This window comes from Aedes aegypti, chromosome 2, assembly GCF_002204515.2.
Source record: "Aedes aegypti strain LVP_AGWG chromosome 2, AaegL5.0 Primary Assembly, whole genome shotgun sequence".
NCBI lineage: Eukaryota > Metazoa > Arthropoda > Insecta > Diptera > Culicidae > Aedes > Aedes aegypti.
In genome coordinates, this window is record NC_035108.1 from 334,178,968 (window position 1) to 334,193,880 (window position 14,913).

The 14,913-nt window shown below is 37.4% G+C and overlaps 2 protein-coding genes across 3 annotated transcripts in view; both read right to left on the reverse strand.

Moving 5' to 3' along the window:
- LOC5572625 (enhancer of mRNA-decapping protein 4 homolog) overlaps positions 1-919 on the reverse strand; it is a 48,059-nt gene extending 47,140 nt beyond the window's left edge. The window contains exons 1-2 of one of the 2 annotated variants that reach the window (XM_021845989.1): positions 542-919; positions 254-434 (exon numbers count right to left, since the gene is read on the reverse strand). In XM_021845989.1, the coding sequence (XP_021701681.1) occupies positions 254-309 (56 nt within the window). In that variant the 5' untranslated portion in view covers positions 310-434; positions 542-919. Of the gene's footprint in view, positions 1-253 lie in introns of both variants that reach the window. The other variant, XM_021845988.1, reaches the window with a different exon arrangement.
- Positions 920-9,710: 8,791 nt separating this feature from the next.
- Positions 9,711-14,913, reverse strand: part of LOC5572626 — a 33,579-nt gene continuing 28,376 nt past the window's right edge. Inside the window, exons 2-3 of the mRNA XM_021845990.1 lie at positions 11,051-11,853; positions 9,711-10,992 (exon numbers count right to left, since the gene is read on the reverse strand). Of these exons, the coding sequence (XP_021701682.1) occupies positions 9,734-10,992; positions 11,051-11,853 (2,062 nt within the window). The 3' untranslated portion in view covers positions 9,711-9,733. The remainder of the gene's footprint in view (positions 10,993-11,050; positions 11,854-14,913) is intronic.

The window sequence follows — 14,913 nt, forward strand, 5'->3', positions numbered from 1 at the left end:
GCTGATACATTTTCAGCTGTGTCAGTGCAAAACCAACTGATTTTCTTTGATTCGAAATCGTCAGATGAATTAGCAACAATCATCAACGACGCGTAGAAATTTCAATGATGGCCTACTTCGCCTTAATTCAAACCGTTCAAACTTTCGCGACAGTTTTTGAGGAGTGGGGGGTCCAAATGAACAAATCTGGGGGTGCCCTCTATGATTCTTGTAGTTCGATCATCATAAACCTTTTCCATTCCACCATACTTACATTGTCGTCCCGGGAGTTCCGCTGGAGGAACTGATACTTCCCATCTTGCCGTCCATTCCTAGCAGCGATCGAATAGCACTTCCAACGCGACCTATCACCTGAACCGGATAGTTGCTCCTTCCGTCTTTCTCCTTTTTCTCTGACGACTCCAGAAGACCTCTCACGAACCGACCAAGCTGAACTGTACCGATGAGAATGACAATTAGCATAGCATCACTGCCGCTTCCGGAAGTGCTTTCGAGGCTTAAGACGGTCGCACCGTTTCGGATACTGTTTTTATTCGCTTACAATAGTTTCTATCCTTTTAAAATCCTAACCAAATCTGACTTGTTTGATTGTCTCCGGGATGACGACGCACCAAGTGGCTGCTTCCACACAAAAAACGACTCAAGGCTCAAGCCAAAACTTCCTGAATACTCAAAAAGCAATCATAGGCCACCGCACCTTTCGAAACAAACCGATTGCTCTTGCCCGAAAACAAATTATTTCCTTAGATATTCGCAACTATTCCACAGGTAAGACACGGAATGAACTTGCCGCACTAATTTCTGGACGCTAAAATAACTTTTCCGCGACGATTTTGCAAAATAAAATTCTATATTTTGGCGGCGCGATTGATTGTTGCACTTTCATTGAATTTTTTGCTTTTTTTCATCATCGCCGCGATGATGCTCTCGCATCGAAAAAAAAAAGACGAATGTCGACTGTCAAACGGCTTCATCGATTATTTGACGAGGGGTCCTTCATTATCAGAACAGACGAACAAAATACAGTGCCCACTTGATTTAGGTACTTTTCAATTTTATAATGTCCCAGATAAATTCGTTGTGAAATTTGTTGGCCAGCACACCTCCTGCAGCGCTACGATGCCGAAACCGCGGATCTTCAGTACATCGGAGAGTATGCGTGTGCTTCCGATGAAGTTGAAATATTTGCGGTTCCAAGTACCGAGTTTCCAATCGCTAGTCCATATCCGTCACTGTGGTCTTTGACGATTGTTTCGGTCCATATTCTCTCCCTGCAGGGCCTGACACCAACTCCCTAGATTTCCGGAGAACCATTCCCCATAAATGTTCGGAGGACCATAGTGCGCAGTTAAGCTTAGAGTCCTTTTCTGGTACTCGGACGATGATCAGCCGACCCTGACATGGGGAACCGACGCTGTTGTGAGCAGCTCCTAACATGGAGTACAGACGCTCCAGGTTTGCAGAAGCAAAAGCAAACCCCCCTTCCCTGTCAGCATACGACCAAAGTTCCCACCGGGGTTGGTAACCCGATCTTCCTCAAGGTTACTCGTACCCCGGCCAGTATCACGAGGAGGTAGGGATAGGAGTTGCTGAGCAAGAGGCTAAGGACCGCACAGAGGGGTCTATTCAATTCCTGCAGGTACGCGAGGTACCCACGCCATGCCCAGCCATTTGGGATGGTACACAAATTATGTCACGCTAAATTTCAATTTTTTTTTTTTTGAAGAAAAAACGGCAGAAGAAAACAAGATTCAAACATTTAAAAATATGCCGTATACATGTTCTAAAGGTTTTTAATTCATACCAAAAGTGTGATGAACTTTGTGGATATTATTTTTTTGTCAGGCTTTGGAAAATGTAACGATAATTGACACACGAGCTAAAATTTTAACCCATTTATCCGCCTGAATTCACACAACACGCGTGACCTTAATCGTTCGTTGAATAGCCGTGGAGAATATAATATTTTAGTGATTCACATGAATTTTCATTTATATAAACCTTCAAATAAGATCTTGTCAAATCAATACAGCAATTCTTAAAATTCATTTAAATACATTTTTTCCTAGGGGATTCTTCATTTTCTGGCCTATGAAAAACCTGTTTATTGTGAAAGACTTTTTATTGAAAACATTTGAACATGCTTAACAGTATAAGAATAGCATAGCATACACTGAAAACAGCATTGTAGTAAAAATTACCATGTTGATGGTTTAAATTAAATGCACAGCACCACTTTATTTGTGCAGACTACCCACTACATTCGCTTCGACCACATTTTGTCGTCAATTTTACCATGGCGGCAACATGGAAAGAGATCAGTAAAAATTACCATGTTTTGTAGTTATGTTGATGGCCATTAAAAGTTATTTTTTCAACCATCTCTTGCATTTAAAGTTACAACTATCGTGTGGTAAATTTAACTGATTAGGACATGGTAACTACGAATACAACTTTAAGTGGAATTTTCAACCAGCAACTGCATTTAAATAACGAAAGCCGTGTAGTGGATTTTACAGAAAACATGTATTTATCTGAAATTATCAAATGCTAAAGATTCACGCATAATGCATTCAAATATGCAAATTTTTGCAAAATATCTGATCTGTATCGTATGATCTTCCGATATTTTGCAAAATTCGTTATTTGAAGCATAATGCGTATATATTGAATTAATATAAATTTTAAGTTAATCAATTTTGCTTAATTATATTTTTAAGTTTATGATAATTTATCCACACCTCTTCGGTCAGGTTCAGCTAGCCGTGCGGAGATGCAGTGACGCGTTGATCTGCTCGTGACTGCTGCAGAACTTGGAGATCTTTCGAGGCCACTAATAGAGCGGTTTTCAATCCACAGTCGGTGCAATTGGTGCTTAGCTGACTACTACGCCCGGCTCGTTGGATGTGATGACCGGCAACTAAAAGATGCATAACTTTATCGGGTGGAAGCTACGGTTACCGGCGTACGAACACTGGGGGCCATTCCAGTACCATGGGGAAACCATTTCGTAACATTCATTTTCTAGGATTTTTTATCACGGGCTAAAATTACAAGGAATGATTATGGGTTTCCCAATCAAAGCAAAATCATACTTACCACCAATATCTTGATCATCAAGTATCTCTGGGTTGTCGTTTCTGCAAGGCTTTATTTAAATTTGAAATACGAATTATTGTTTGCCTCCAATAACAAAATAAATTATCCATCGGTTAGATGGTTAGACGCAAAAGAACCGATAGACAAAAATGGCGTCTTCCACTGAGATAAGCTTGAGATTTTTTTCTATGTTGAAATTTTTACCATGGCCCTGGTAAAATCGAAATCATTATCCTTTACCCATCACTACACATGTAGTTAATTTTGACTTCAAGAAGTTTTACTTTTGACCATAACTACAAAGTTGAAACTACACGGTATTATAGTCTTGGGACATGGTAATTTCAACCACATTGTTCTCAATATTGATATTATTGCATTTAATTTAAAAATATCTTGAGATAGTTGCGTTAACAACATTGTCATGATTAAGATTACTACATCGTTAGTTTCAGTGTAGCAGCATAGCATAGACTGACTGTACATATCAATGGTTGCTACACTGAAACTAACGATGTAGTAATCTTAATCATGACAATGTTGTTAACGCAACTATCTCAAGATATTTTTAAATTAAATGCAATAATATCAATATTGAGAACAATGTGGTTGAAATTACCATGTCCCAAGACTATAATACCGTGTAGTTTCAACTTTGTAGTTATGGTCAAAAGTAAAACTTCTTGAAGTCAAAATTAACTACATGTGTAGTGATGGGTAAAGGATAATGATTTCGATTTTACCAGGGCCATGGTAAAAATTTCAACATAGAAAAAAATCTCAAGCTTATCTCAGTGGAAGACGCCATTTTTGTCTATCGGTTCTTTTGCGTCTAACCATCTAACCGATGGATAATTTATTTTGTTATTGGAGGCAAACAATAATTCGTATTTCAAATTTAAATAAAGCCTTGCAGAAACGACAACCCAGAGATACTTGATGATCAAGATATTGGTGGTAAGTATGATTTTGCTTTGATTGGGAAACCCATAATCATTCCTTGTAATTTTAGCCCGTGATAAAAAATCCTAGAAAATGAATGTTACGAAATGGTTTCCCCATGGTACTGGAATGGCCCCCAGTGTTCGTACGCCGGTAACCGTAGCTTCCACCCGATAAAGTTATGCATCTTTTAGTTGCCGGTCATCACATCCAACGAGCCGGGCGTAGTAGTCAGCTAAGCACCAATTGCACCGACTGTGGATTGAAAACCGCTCTATTAGTGGCCTCGAAAGATCTCCAAGTTCTGCAGCAGTCACGAGCAGATCAACGCGTCACTGCATCTCCGCACGGCTAGCTGAACCTGACCGAAGAGGTGTGGATAAATTATCATAAACTTAAAAATATAATTAAGCAAAATTGATTAACTTAAAATTTATATTAATTCAATATATACGCATTATGCTTCAAATAACGAATTTTGCAAAATATCGGAAGATCATACGATACAGATCAGATATTTTGCAAAAATTTGCATATTTGAATGCATTATGCGTGAATCTTTAGCATTTGATAATTTCAGATAAATACATGTTTTCTGTAAAATCCACTACACGGCTTTCGTTATTTAAATGCAGTTGCTGGTTGAAAATTCCACTTAAAGTTGTATTCGTAGTTACCATGTCCTAATCAGTTAAATTTACCACACGATAGTTGTAACTTTAAATGCAAGAGATGGTTGAAAAAATAACTTTTAATGGCCATCAACATAACTACAAAACATGGTAATTTTTACTGATCTCTTTCCATGTTGCCGCCATGGTAAAATTGACGACAAAATGTGGTCGAAGCGAATGTAGTGGGTAGTCTGCACAAATAAAGTGGTGCTGTGCATTTAATTTAAACCATCAACATGGTAATTTTTACTACAATGCTGTTTTCAGTGTACTTCGTGATTGATCGGAACTGGTAATAATTGCACTGCGATCCAAATGAATAAAGGCCCAAACGCAATGATAGCGGAACGGCAACGGAATGCGGTACCGGTTCGCCAGGATGAATCACACCATCTCGACTGAGCTGACAACGAATGAAATTGAATTAACACTGAGTCGACAAGCTTGTTGTAGTTCATGCTGGCGAACCGGTTCCGCTTTCCGTTGCCGTTCCGCTATCATTGCGTTTGGGCCTTAAGGGATGGGAGTTACCGCTTACTCTCCGAGTGCAATTTTAGCAGATCTAATATTATTGATCAATAACGACGCCGGCCAAGTTTTTACAGTCAGTTGGGATGGGGAAGGAATGTTAGGGTGTAATGATTGTTGCTTCTAAAGACCGAGAATACCTCTGCATCTCCACAATCATCAAGGGAAGGGTGTTTATTAGTGGAACAGGAAAAGATCTTGGAGTCACCTTTGGTCGATGATGCGATCCATGGATAAGGAGGAAAATACGACTTATACTTAAAGCTAGTTTTTATTTTTGTCTCGAAAAGTTTTTGGTAAAAGATTTAAAATAAACGTCATCATATATAATGTCAAACCATTCAAAAGAAGTTTTTATTAATGGCGAAAAGAGAAAAATATATGTATATACAGTGATCCCTCCATGAGTCGATGTTCCATGACTCGATATCGACTCATGGAACCATACTGGAAACAAAATTTCATGGTTACTATGATGGTCCCTTCAAACAGCTTTCCAAAGGATTGCTGTTCCATGACTCGATATTTCCATGAGTCGATGGTCCCTTCAATATCGACTCATGGAGGTTTCACTGTATTATAAATTATATGAAACAGGAATAAAGGCCCAAACGCAATGATAGCGGAACGGCAACGGAAAGCGGAACCGGTTCGCCAGCACGAACTGTGACATGTATGTCGACTCAGTGTTGATTCACTTTAGTTCGTTGACAGCTCAGTCGAGATGGTGTAATTCATGCTGGCGAACCGGTCCCGCTTTCCGTTGCCGTTCCGCTATCATTGTGTTTGGGCCTTTGATGCCGACACTTGTAGTGACGAACCATACATAGTTTGTTTGAAAATTACATAAGTGTATTGCTGTGCATTTTTGTCTCAAGAAGAAAAGTCTTTGGTAAGGTACCGCGGGGCAAGTGGGAACGAAAAAAACGATAGTTCAAAAAAAAATTGTTCAATACAATTTTCAAATATCAATATTTTTCAAATCCAACAACACAATCACGTTTTGGCAACATATTCGCTGGTGTGTACATGAAACTACTCGAATAATTTCAAAATTGTGAAAACCTTGGAAGAAAGTTTTAGAATGAGCCAATGGACGCAGTTACCTCGCTAAGCGGGGCAAGTGGGACACATCCAGTTTCATGCGTCAATCCACATCAGTAAGTCAACCATTACAATAATAGGATTGATAAGTCATAGATTTTTAATTTTAAGTACATATTTGATGTACATAAGGGATCAACCATAAAATACGTTACGCTTTAGGAAGAAACCCTTTATTTAATAGTATGTCACCTCACATTTAATATTAACTGAAAATTCCTCAATAAAAGCGTAAAGAGGAATTAAACATGTTCAAAATATATCATTTATAAGTTGTTATTTAAAATGTGGCACATAAACAATCAATAATTGACGAAATTATAAATATGTTTTGTTATTATTTATATGCATGGCAGAAAACCACCTTATGGGATGGAATTGTTTTACATCACTACTTAATTTGGTAGAAGTAACAAATAAAGTTCAAATAACATAGAAAAGTAATCGTTCTCATGATGCATTTCAAATTTCAGCTGTGTGTTTGTTCAATTTTGAAGTCGTATTTAAAAAAAAAAAGAATAATAACACTTTTCTTCTCCCTCTTATGCAATTATGTAATTTGAGGTTGATCTGTTTTGATAAAAATCATTTGTTTGAATGTTTTAGGGCTACTCTCTAGCAAAATGTATGGAACGTGTACAAAAAGTTTTGATTCTGGTTTTTGTTTTGATAGGTCCCACTTACCCCAGGTACAAATATATTTTGGGGTAAGATAGACCATCGAAAATTTCATATGAAATGAAAACAAAATACTGGTTTATCGTTAGAAGCTTGTAATAATACCAAAAATTATAGCTTACTGATGGAAATTCGATTTATAACACATTTGTTTTGCGAGTCAATGCAAGACGTGAAACGTGTTACAATTTGTCATGCAAGTTGAAAATGGCTCTGAACTGACAACTGTTACATGAACCACATGGTAATAAAAATAACAATATGTTTAGTACCGTAAAACGGGGTATCTTTGATAATGCGGGTAACTTTGATAGTGCGTAACCCACCACATACTAAACGAAATATCATAATTTCTGTAAATCGGTTAAGCAAAACGAATGCAAAACTGAAGAATATTAGTATGACACTCCATATAAAAGCTGTTTTCATTTGAATCGAGACCATTTGAGGCTTTTTACACGAATATTAAAAATTGCCACAATTTTAGCATTTTTGAAACGCTTACAAACAATCTGTTGTACGAACACTATTTGATGTACTTTTGAATAGTTGGCCACTTATATTTGGCAGCCTAGTTATCATAGAACTTGAATACGGTCTCAAATCTCTTAGCGAAAAGCATTTTCACAAACTGGAACCATTTTTGTAATCTAAGTCAGAAATTTCCATATAACGTTAAACGCCTAGAGGTATACAATGCCCTACAAATGTTCGTAATTCATTCAATTTTGTTCGATGCATACTCCATTATCAAAGTTACCCCAAAACAGAAAACTGACTTTCGATTATATGAAAAATTATATATCCATTCAAATTAAATCTTTTGGCAATCTATCAATAGCAATCGATAGGTAGGATGCCAGTACTTGTTTTAAAAATATAAATTATAATTTTTTGAAACAGCATGCATAAATATTCAAGTTTTCTTCGAAAAAACTATCAAAGTTACCCCGTTTTACGGTACTAAATACATTCCTTGTCATTGTATCTTCAACTTTCTAGAAGAATACCCCCACGAAAAACTTTTCCTAGTTGAGCTATGACGAAACGCCCACTTACCCCGGATTCTCACTTGCCCCGGGGTACCTTAGAAGTTTTGAAAAATACGCCAACATTCATAAATGTCGAACAATTCAAAAAAGTATCTTTAGTAATATCAAAAATTTTATATGTATATTAGAATTGTATAAAACAAGCATAATGCCGACACTTGTAGTGACGAACCATACAAAGTTTGATTGAATATTACATAAAACTTACGCTTTCATAAAAAAAAATGTGTTATCATAAGCATGAAACGAGCTCACCAGTTGGTAGTCCATCCTCGATCGAACACGAATATTTTTTGCACTCACACAGCGCGAACAGCAAAACTTCTCGGTGCCCCGACAACGAACAGTCTTGCTTGGGCTTTCCGAAGCACTGCCCAGTAGAACACGCGAAACGAAACCAAACTCCCGGCGTCCCGAAAACGAAGCGTCTTGCTCGGGCTTTCCAAAACACTCTGAACATGCTTAACAGTATTAGAATGCCCAAAAACAATTTGAAATTAGTGTTTTTAATAGTAACATCTCAAAAGGGCGTAACTGCAATTTATTTTGAACATCTCATTCGAAACTAAACAAATAAATTACAAATAATGAGATGAAACAACTTTCAATCAAATTTCAATGGTATGTTCACCTATAGGCCTATAGACTATATGTATATCTACTGTCCCTATCGAATTTTTAGCATCCTTAATTGTTTTAAAGCTAGAAGTGAATATCTGATGAAATTAGTTTCTTAGAAATCTTTCGGGTTCAAATAAAACAATATAATTAAACGGAGGGCGGGCAAGCATTTTCAGTTTCAAACATTTCGATTTTTGGATAATCAAAGCATCGATTTTTTTATGTATGCAGCAGATACTATGCAGTTCTATGACTCATTTCATTTTGGATTTATGCAGCATAATTTTAATTAAACCAATGCACAATGGTTTGAAGACAGCTAAAATCGTTATCATTGTTTTTTGATTTTTTGTCAAGTGGAAATGTTCTACCGTGAGAGGCGTCTACATTAATAAAATGATCGAATATGACTAAAATACCTTTTATCTCTCTCGGATATATCGCGGTTTCATGTTTTACCATGACGGCGCATTTTTCACCTAGTTCCTCTACCGTTTCGTTGATTTCATTGTATGGTTGACCGGGATTTCACGAGTACACCTTTTGCACAGTTCTTCATGAATCGATGAATCGAGCATCTTAAAAGCTCAACATAAAGAAATGAGAAGAAACTTAATGATATGGTATGTACAATTTTCTTTCAGGCTTTGTACAATTTTCTTTCAGTTCCAATCCAACACTAGTATTATAAAAAATCTTTTTTTTTTCTCAGATGGCAAAGTGAAGAAGTGATATCTCAGTAAGTAATGTCTGTAGAAGAAATTGTAAAAAATATTTTTATTCGTTTTTGTTCTAACATAAAACATAGAAAATGTATCCAAATAAATATGATAAAATAACGGCTGTCATCTAACATCTACGCTCCAATTCTCTTATCAGAACCAAGCGTAATCTACCCAATCGTTTTGTGCTTTCGTACAAATTATGGATCACAAATTCTCCAACTACCAATAAAAAGAAATTGCTTCATTCAAGATTTGGTTGGTCCTTGCTACATCTATCTACGTTTATCTATTGTCGCTATATGTTTGTTTTCTATCGCGTACAAAAGCAGTAAAGCTTCATTCGGTAGTCATCCACGCAGTAACTTTGCTTTCCATAGAGATTCGTTCTGCTGACGCTTCCCGTAAGCGAGCTCCGATTGAAAGAATCGATTCGAACTGTGGCCTCAAACTCCGCCTCGCCCGGCCTTGTCAGAAATCGGACGCTAATGTCACTGAATTGGTTGATCGGTTTCTTCGATATGATCTCCTCCGTAGACACCCCTAGGCTGGCATCCTCAATCGAGTAAAGGTGCAACGTGCCACACTGGGGGTACTTTTTGAGCATTTGGTTCAAGCGATCAACGGTGTAGCGAGCAACGGCGACCACGCGATAGTCGTTAGTAACGATCGGTTTGTGATCATGACAAGTGCACCAATGCGGTGCAATTCCGGCATCTTCACAGGTTCTCGTTGGAGAGATCGGCAAAAATAGACTTATTCCTCTGGGAACCGGTTTGGTTTCAAGTAACTCCAGTGATCGTATCTTGATCGCAGATTGAGACAGCAGGGATAAGTTGGACAGATCCTTCAAAGTTTCGTATAGATCGAAGTGAGATGTTAACTGCTGTCGATTCTTTCGGAGGTTTCGATAAGCTGATGGATATCGATGTTCGAACCAGTTTGGTAGAAGAATGTAAAGGAACGGTTGCCGCTCTTCCATCATGCCTTGATATGTGTTTCGATAGCTGCCCCATCTTATGCCGTGATCGCTGAGAAGGATAACAGCAGATTTGTTCAAAAAACCTTCTCGTTCCATGTGCTCCAGTAGACCTCGGTAGTCTTCGTCGACCAGCGAAGGATAGTTAAGCAGATCATGCGTCATGGTGCAGGCCCACAATAACGAAAAGCTGAGACGGTTCTTCATAGCCGACACGACCTTCCGAGCGTAGTCAACCAATATCTGAGTTGGGTTACGACCTCCCAAGCAGAGTTTAGCATTCACTTTTTTATTGTAACCTATGGAAGAGTCTGCCTGACGGAAGAAACTCCTCAGATAGTAGTCCGTGGGCTGGTCACGGAAACCTTTCTTAAGGTAATTGAAGGTCTCCATCGTACTGCTGTCTTCCGAGTAGAATGTTCGATAACCTGCCTCTCTGAACTTCTTCCAAATGAAAGGGCACAGATCGAAAGTGCTGTTTGAATATGGAAGACATGCAGCTGATAACTCATCTACGTCTAGACCGGTAAGGGCAGGAACCAAGTTGGGATACGTGTTGTCGCCCACTTTGTTGTAGCCAAACAGTTCAACACCTGAGTAAATAATAAACGGTTGAGATTTTTGATGAAAGAATCAGCGAAGAATGCTTACCTTTTAATCGATCAATCACCATTTCCGCGGTGAGTTTCATCTGACGATGGAAGTTCAACCGCGACACGCTGTCAATGCCCAAGATCATCATGCTGAGCTTTTCATCATCTCCGCCAAACCTGGCATTGAGCTCATTTCTCGTGCTTTCACATCGCTCTTCGACGGCCGGCTTTAACGGCACGAATGCAAAGTAGTCCCTATAGAATACTTGTTGATTTTTGGCAGGATGAGTGCAGATAACTGCTATAAACTCAACAACAACTTCAACCCGCTCGCCATACTCGAAGCAAATCTCCTGTCCAACAATCCGGACATTGCTGTTGGACTTACGCTCAAACGGACGGTAGCAGCATTGAATCATGCTGGCATTACCAAGCTCATAATGCTTTTCGATATCTTCTTCGGTTAGCTGGAACCAAATCGAGCTGCTGTCGCTTTGGATCAGTGCCGAAGTGCAGTTCAGTGGTTCAACCTTCTGGAGAAACTTTTGAACATGTTCATCTACGATCGGTAGACTTGGCATCTTGCACCCCACTGTGTTCACAAAGTAGGAACTGTTGTAATTGAAGTGCTGTTCATCATCTTTGGTGATGAAGGCCTCCTCCCAGTATGGATTGCCAGTTCCTCCGCTGTAGAGCCAAGCCGGCAGACTGATACTGTAGAGGAACACCAGGAGAATGCTGATCAATATCAAGGCCAGTTTGAAACGGGCTTTCCTCGAGGGTATTTTAAAGTTGTGAACATTTCTCGATGGACTGCCACGTGCTGTCAGCGTTCGGTAGTCGACTCCCTTGGACATTATTCTGGAATGGGAAAGGATATAGATTAAATCAATTAGGTGAAAACAATATCAACTATTAAAGTTTGAAGTTCTAGAGAACTTAAAGGATTAATGAAGCTTATGCTATTACAACCAGTGATCTTCTGAACTATGAAAATGCTACGGTTTTGAGAACATGTAGTTGTAAGAAATTATAAAAAGTGCATAGGTGCACTAATTAAGTCACGCTAAATTGGGACTTTTTCAACCCCCTCCCACCCACTTGCCACACGTTTTGTATGAGACCTTCAAAAATTTTGTAAGGCTTGTCATGCTATACTGGACCCTCTCCCCCCCTGGACCATGACGTAATTGATGGCTCCGGTGTAACCAATTAGTGTAAAATAATTGTGTCATGATAAACTTTTTAAATAATTCATACAGTCTAATATTGAAGAAATTTCTAAAAAAAAATGCTCGAAAGACTCATCCAGAAATTGTTCCAAGAGGTACTTATTGTTTCCCAAATGAGTTCTCAGGAGTACCTCCAGAGTATTTTTCCTTTAATAATTCTTCTAAAAATTCACTCATGAGTTCCACCGAGATTTTTTTTTAAGTTTTTCAAATTTCTTTATGATTTCACTTGATTTTATGTTTCCAAAAATCCTTCCTGATATTCTCATTGCCTAGAAAGTTTCTCAAAAGCTATTTGTGTACAACGTAAAAAAATCAGCGTTATTTAAAAAACCAACGTAAGAACCAGAGTCAAAAAAATGTCCATACAAAACAACACGCAGAACAAAATATAGTGTTCGTAATCATTTGTCCGGTCAAGTTAACTATATTTTAAGTATTTGTTTTTAATTATGAATCGTGGTTTACGGCTAACCAGCCGAGTGGAAGTTTAATAACTACCGAAAAGCTAAACATTACATATAATTTGCAATTGGATTAGATGGACAAATTGATGTGAAGATTTGCGAAAAAGTTACACGTCTTCTCAGTGAGAATCGAACTCACGACTCCCCAATCTCTAGTTGGGGCGCGTTACCACTACGCCATGAGAGGACTCATGAACGCAGAAGTTAACCTGAATTCGATTTCAGCTCAATAATCACGTGGTCCTTTTTCGCAAAGTGCACGGACTCATGTTCCGTAACCGGTCGTTTGAGAACGTCGCGACCCATTGGAAGCCCACACAATAGAAACCTCAGCCAGTACCGTTGTGTTGTGTGCTATTTCATTACCTAAAAAATAATGCGCTCTCGGGCTAGGCATTGGATATACCGTTAACCCTCTAATACCCAACCCCGCCTTTAGACGGGGTACACTTTGGAATTTTGTGTATTTTTTCGTAGCTCGGAAATCAAAATTATTTGATTTTCGACTTAAACCTTGACTCATAACACGCATATAAGAAAAGTTTTTTATGACGTTTTAAACTTCGTTGTATTTTTGAAAATTATTTGAAAAATTGTATTCTTATATAACCTATAAATGCCCGTGGCTAATTTAACGTGTAATATTAAAAATCATACCTTTTATATTTTTTTACGATCGACCTATCACAAAAGAAGAGCCTGGTGGTATCAAAATAATTTCAAACCTGTTTTTCCGTTAGTTACACGGAAAATAAAATACGCTCCGAAAAAAAATTGAAAATTTAATATTTTTAAATGTACCGCAAAAATTTAAATTTTTATTATTGCCAAAAATCAACAACCAGAAAAGGCTTCAAGAAAAAATGAAAAAAGCTAGGGATGTTCAAAAATAAAAATTATAAAAATCAAAAACCAAAATTCAATAATTCACGAATAAAAATAAATAATTGCCCAGAACGTGTTTAGAACGATTTTAGATAACGAAAAATAATATTTAAATCGAAAATAAAAATTTGGGTATTAGAGGGTTAAGTCACCAGTCACCGTGCGGGCTCCATTCACCGTGCACGTATACAAATTCCTACAGAATATTCATACAATTTTCACAAATTATTCTTTTGTCAGCAAAATAAGATAAAACTGATAAAATGAAGTAGTTTTTGTCACAAAGCATTTTGAAAAACCTAGTTTATGTAGTCAAAATCATATGAATTCTGTTTGATAATGAGATTTTTCAACACTCTTAGTAGAAACGCCAAAAATTACCATTTTTCATTTTAACGTTAGAAGCTAAGTATGCAGTTTAGCTCAAGAAAAGTAAAAATTTCTGCTCAAGAAATGGTCAAGTAATTTTCTACAGTGAGCTCTATTTGAATTGACATTTCTTTTCAACAGCGTACTGCGATAAAAGAAAAAATCTTTTCTTGAGCATTTCTTGCAAGAAATTTCCCACGCATCGAGATAGGTGATTACTTTTCTGTTGAAGTGCATACTTCGCTAGAGTATGAAATTTTCAAAATTTCAACAATTTTACACTGTGGATATTACTAGTTAGATGTATTTCATCGTAGGAGCAATGAAAATTTATGCAATTTATATTTTTTTATTGTGTTTCAGTCAAAACCTAAATGCACGGTAAATGGACCCTTTTCAATATGTATGGTTCCCATTACCGTGCATTACTGTAAAAAGCTTGAAATTATTCGGTAATATTAGTTTTATTGTTATGTCGCGATTAAAAAACTTCATATTGAGTGTTTGAGTGAATATGAAATGGTTTGGACAATACAGTCAAACCTCCTATAATGATTTTAATAAAAAAATTATTTATTTAGTAAATTTTTAAACTTTTTATGGTTTTTATTATAAATGAAAATTTTAATACTCTAAAAATTAGTGCGCACACTACTAGCAACATAGTTACTCCATTGCCAACGTTTCTTCAAGATACAAAATTAAATCATGACGAAAACTATATGCACGGTGAATAGTGCACTAGTGTGCACGGTAAATGGTGACATAGAACGGTACGAGGCGACCTTAACATAACATTTTCAAACATATTTTTAGTGTATTTTTTGTTACCCAACACTAGTTTTATATTTTTTCCTGAATTATTATATAATTGCACGCTACGTAGCAGGGGGGTATACGCAACGAGGTTCGCCTACCGTCCATGTTATGTGGGTGTATGCGTTTGGCTCACAACGCTGCTAGGCATC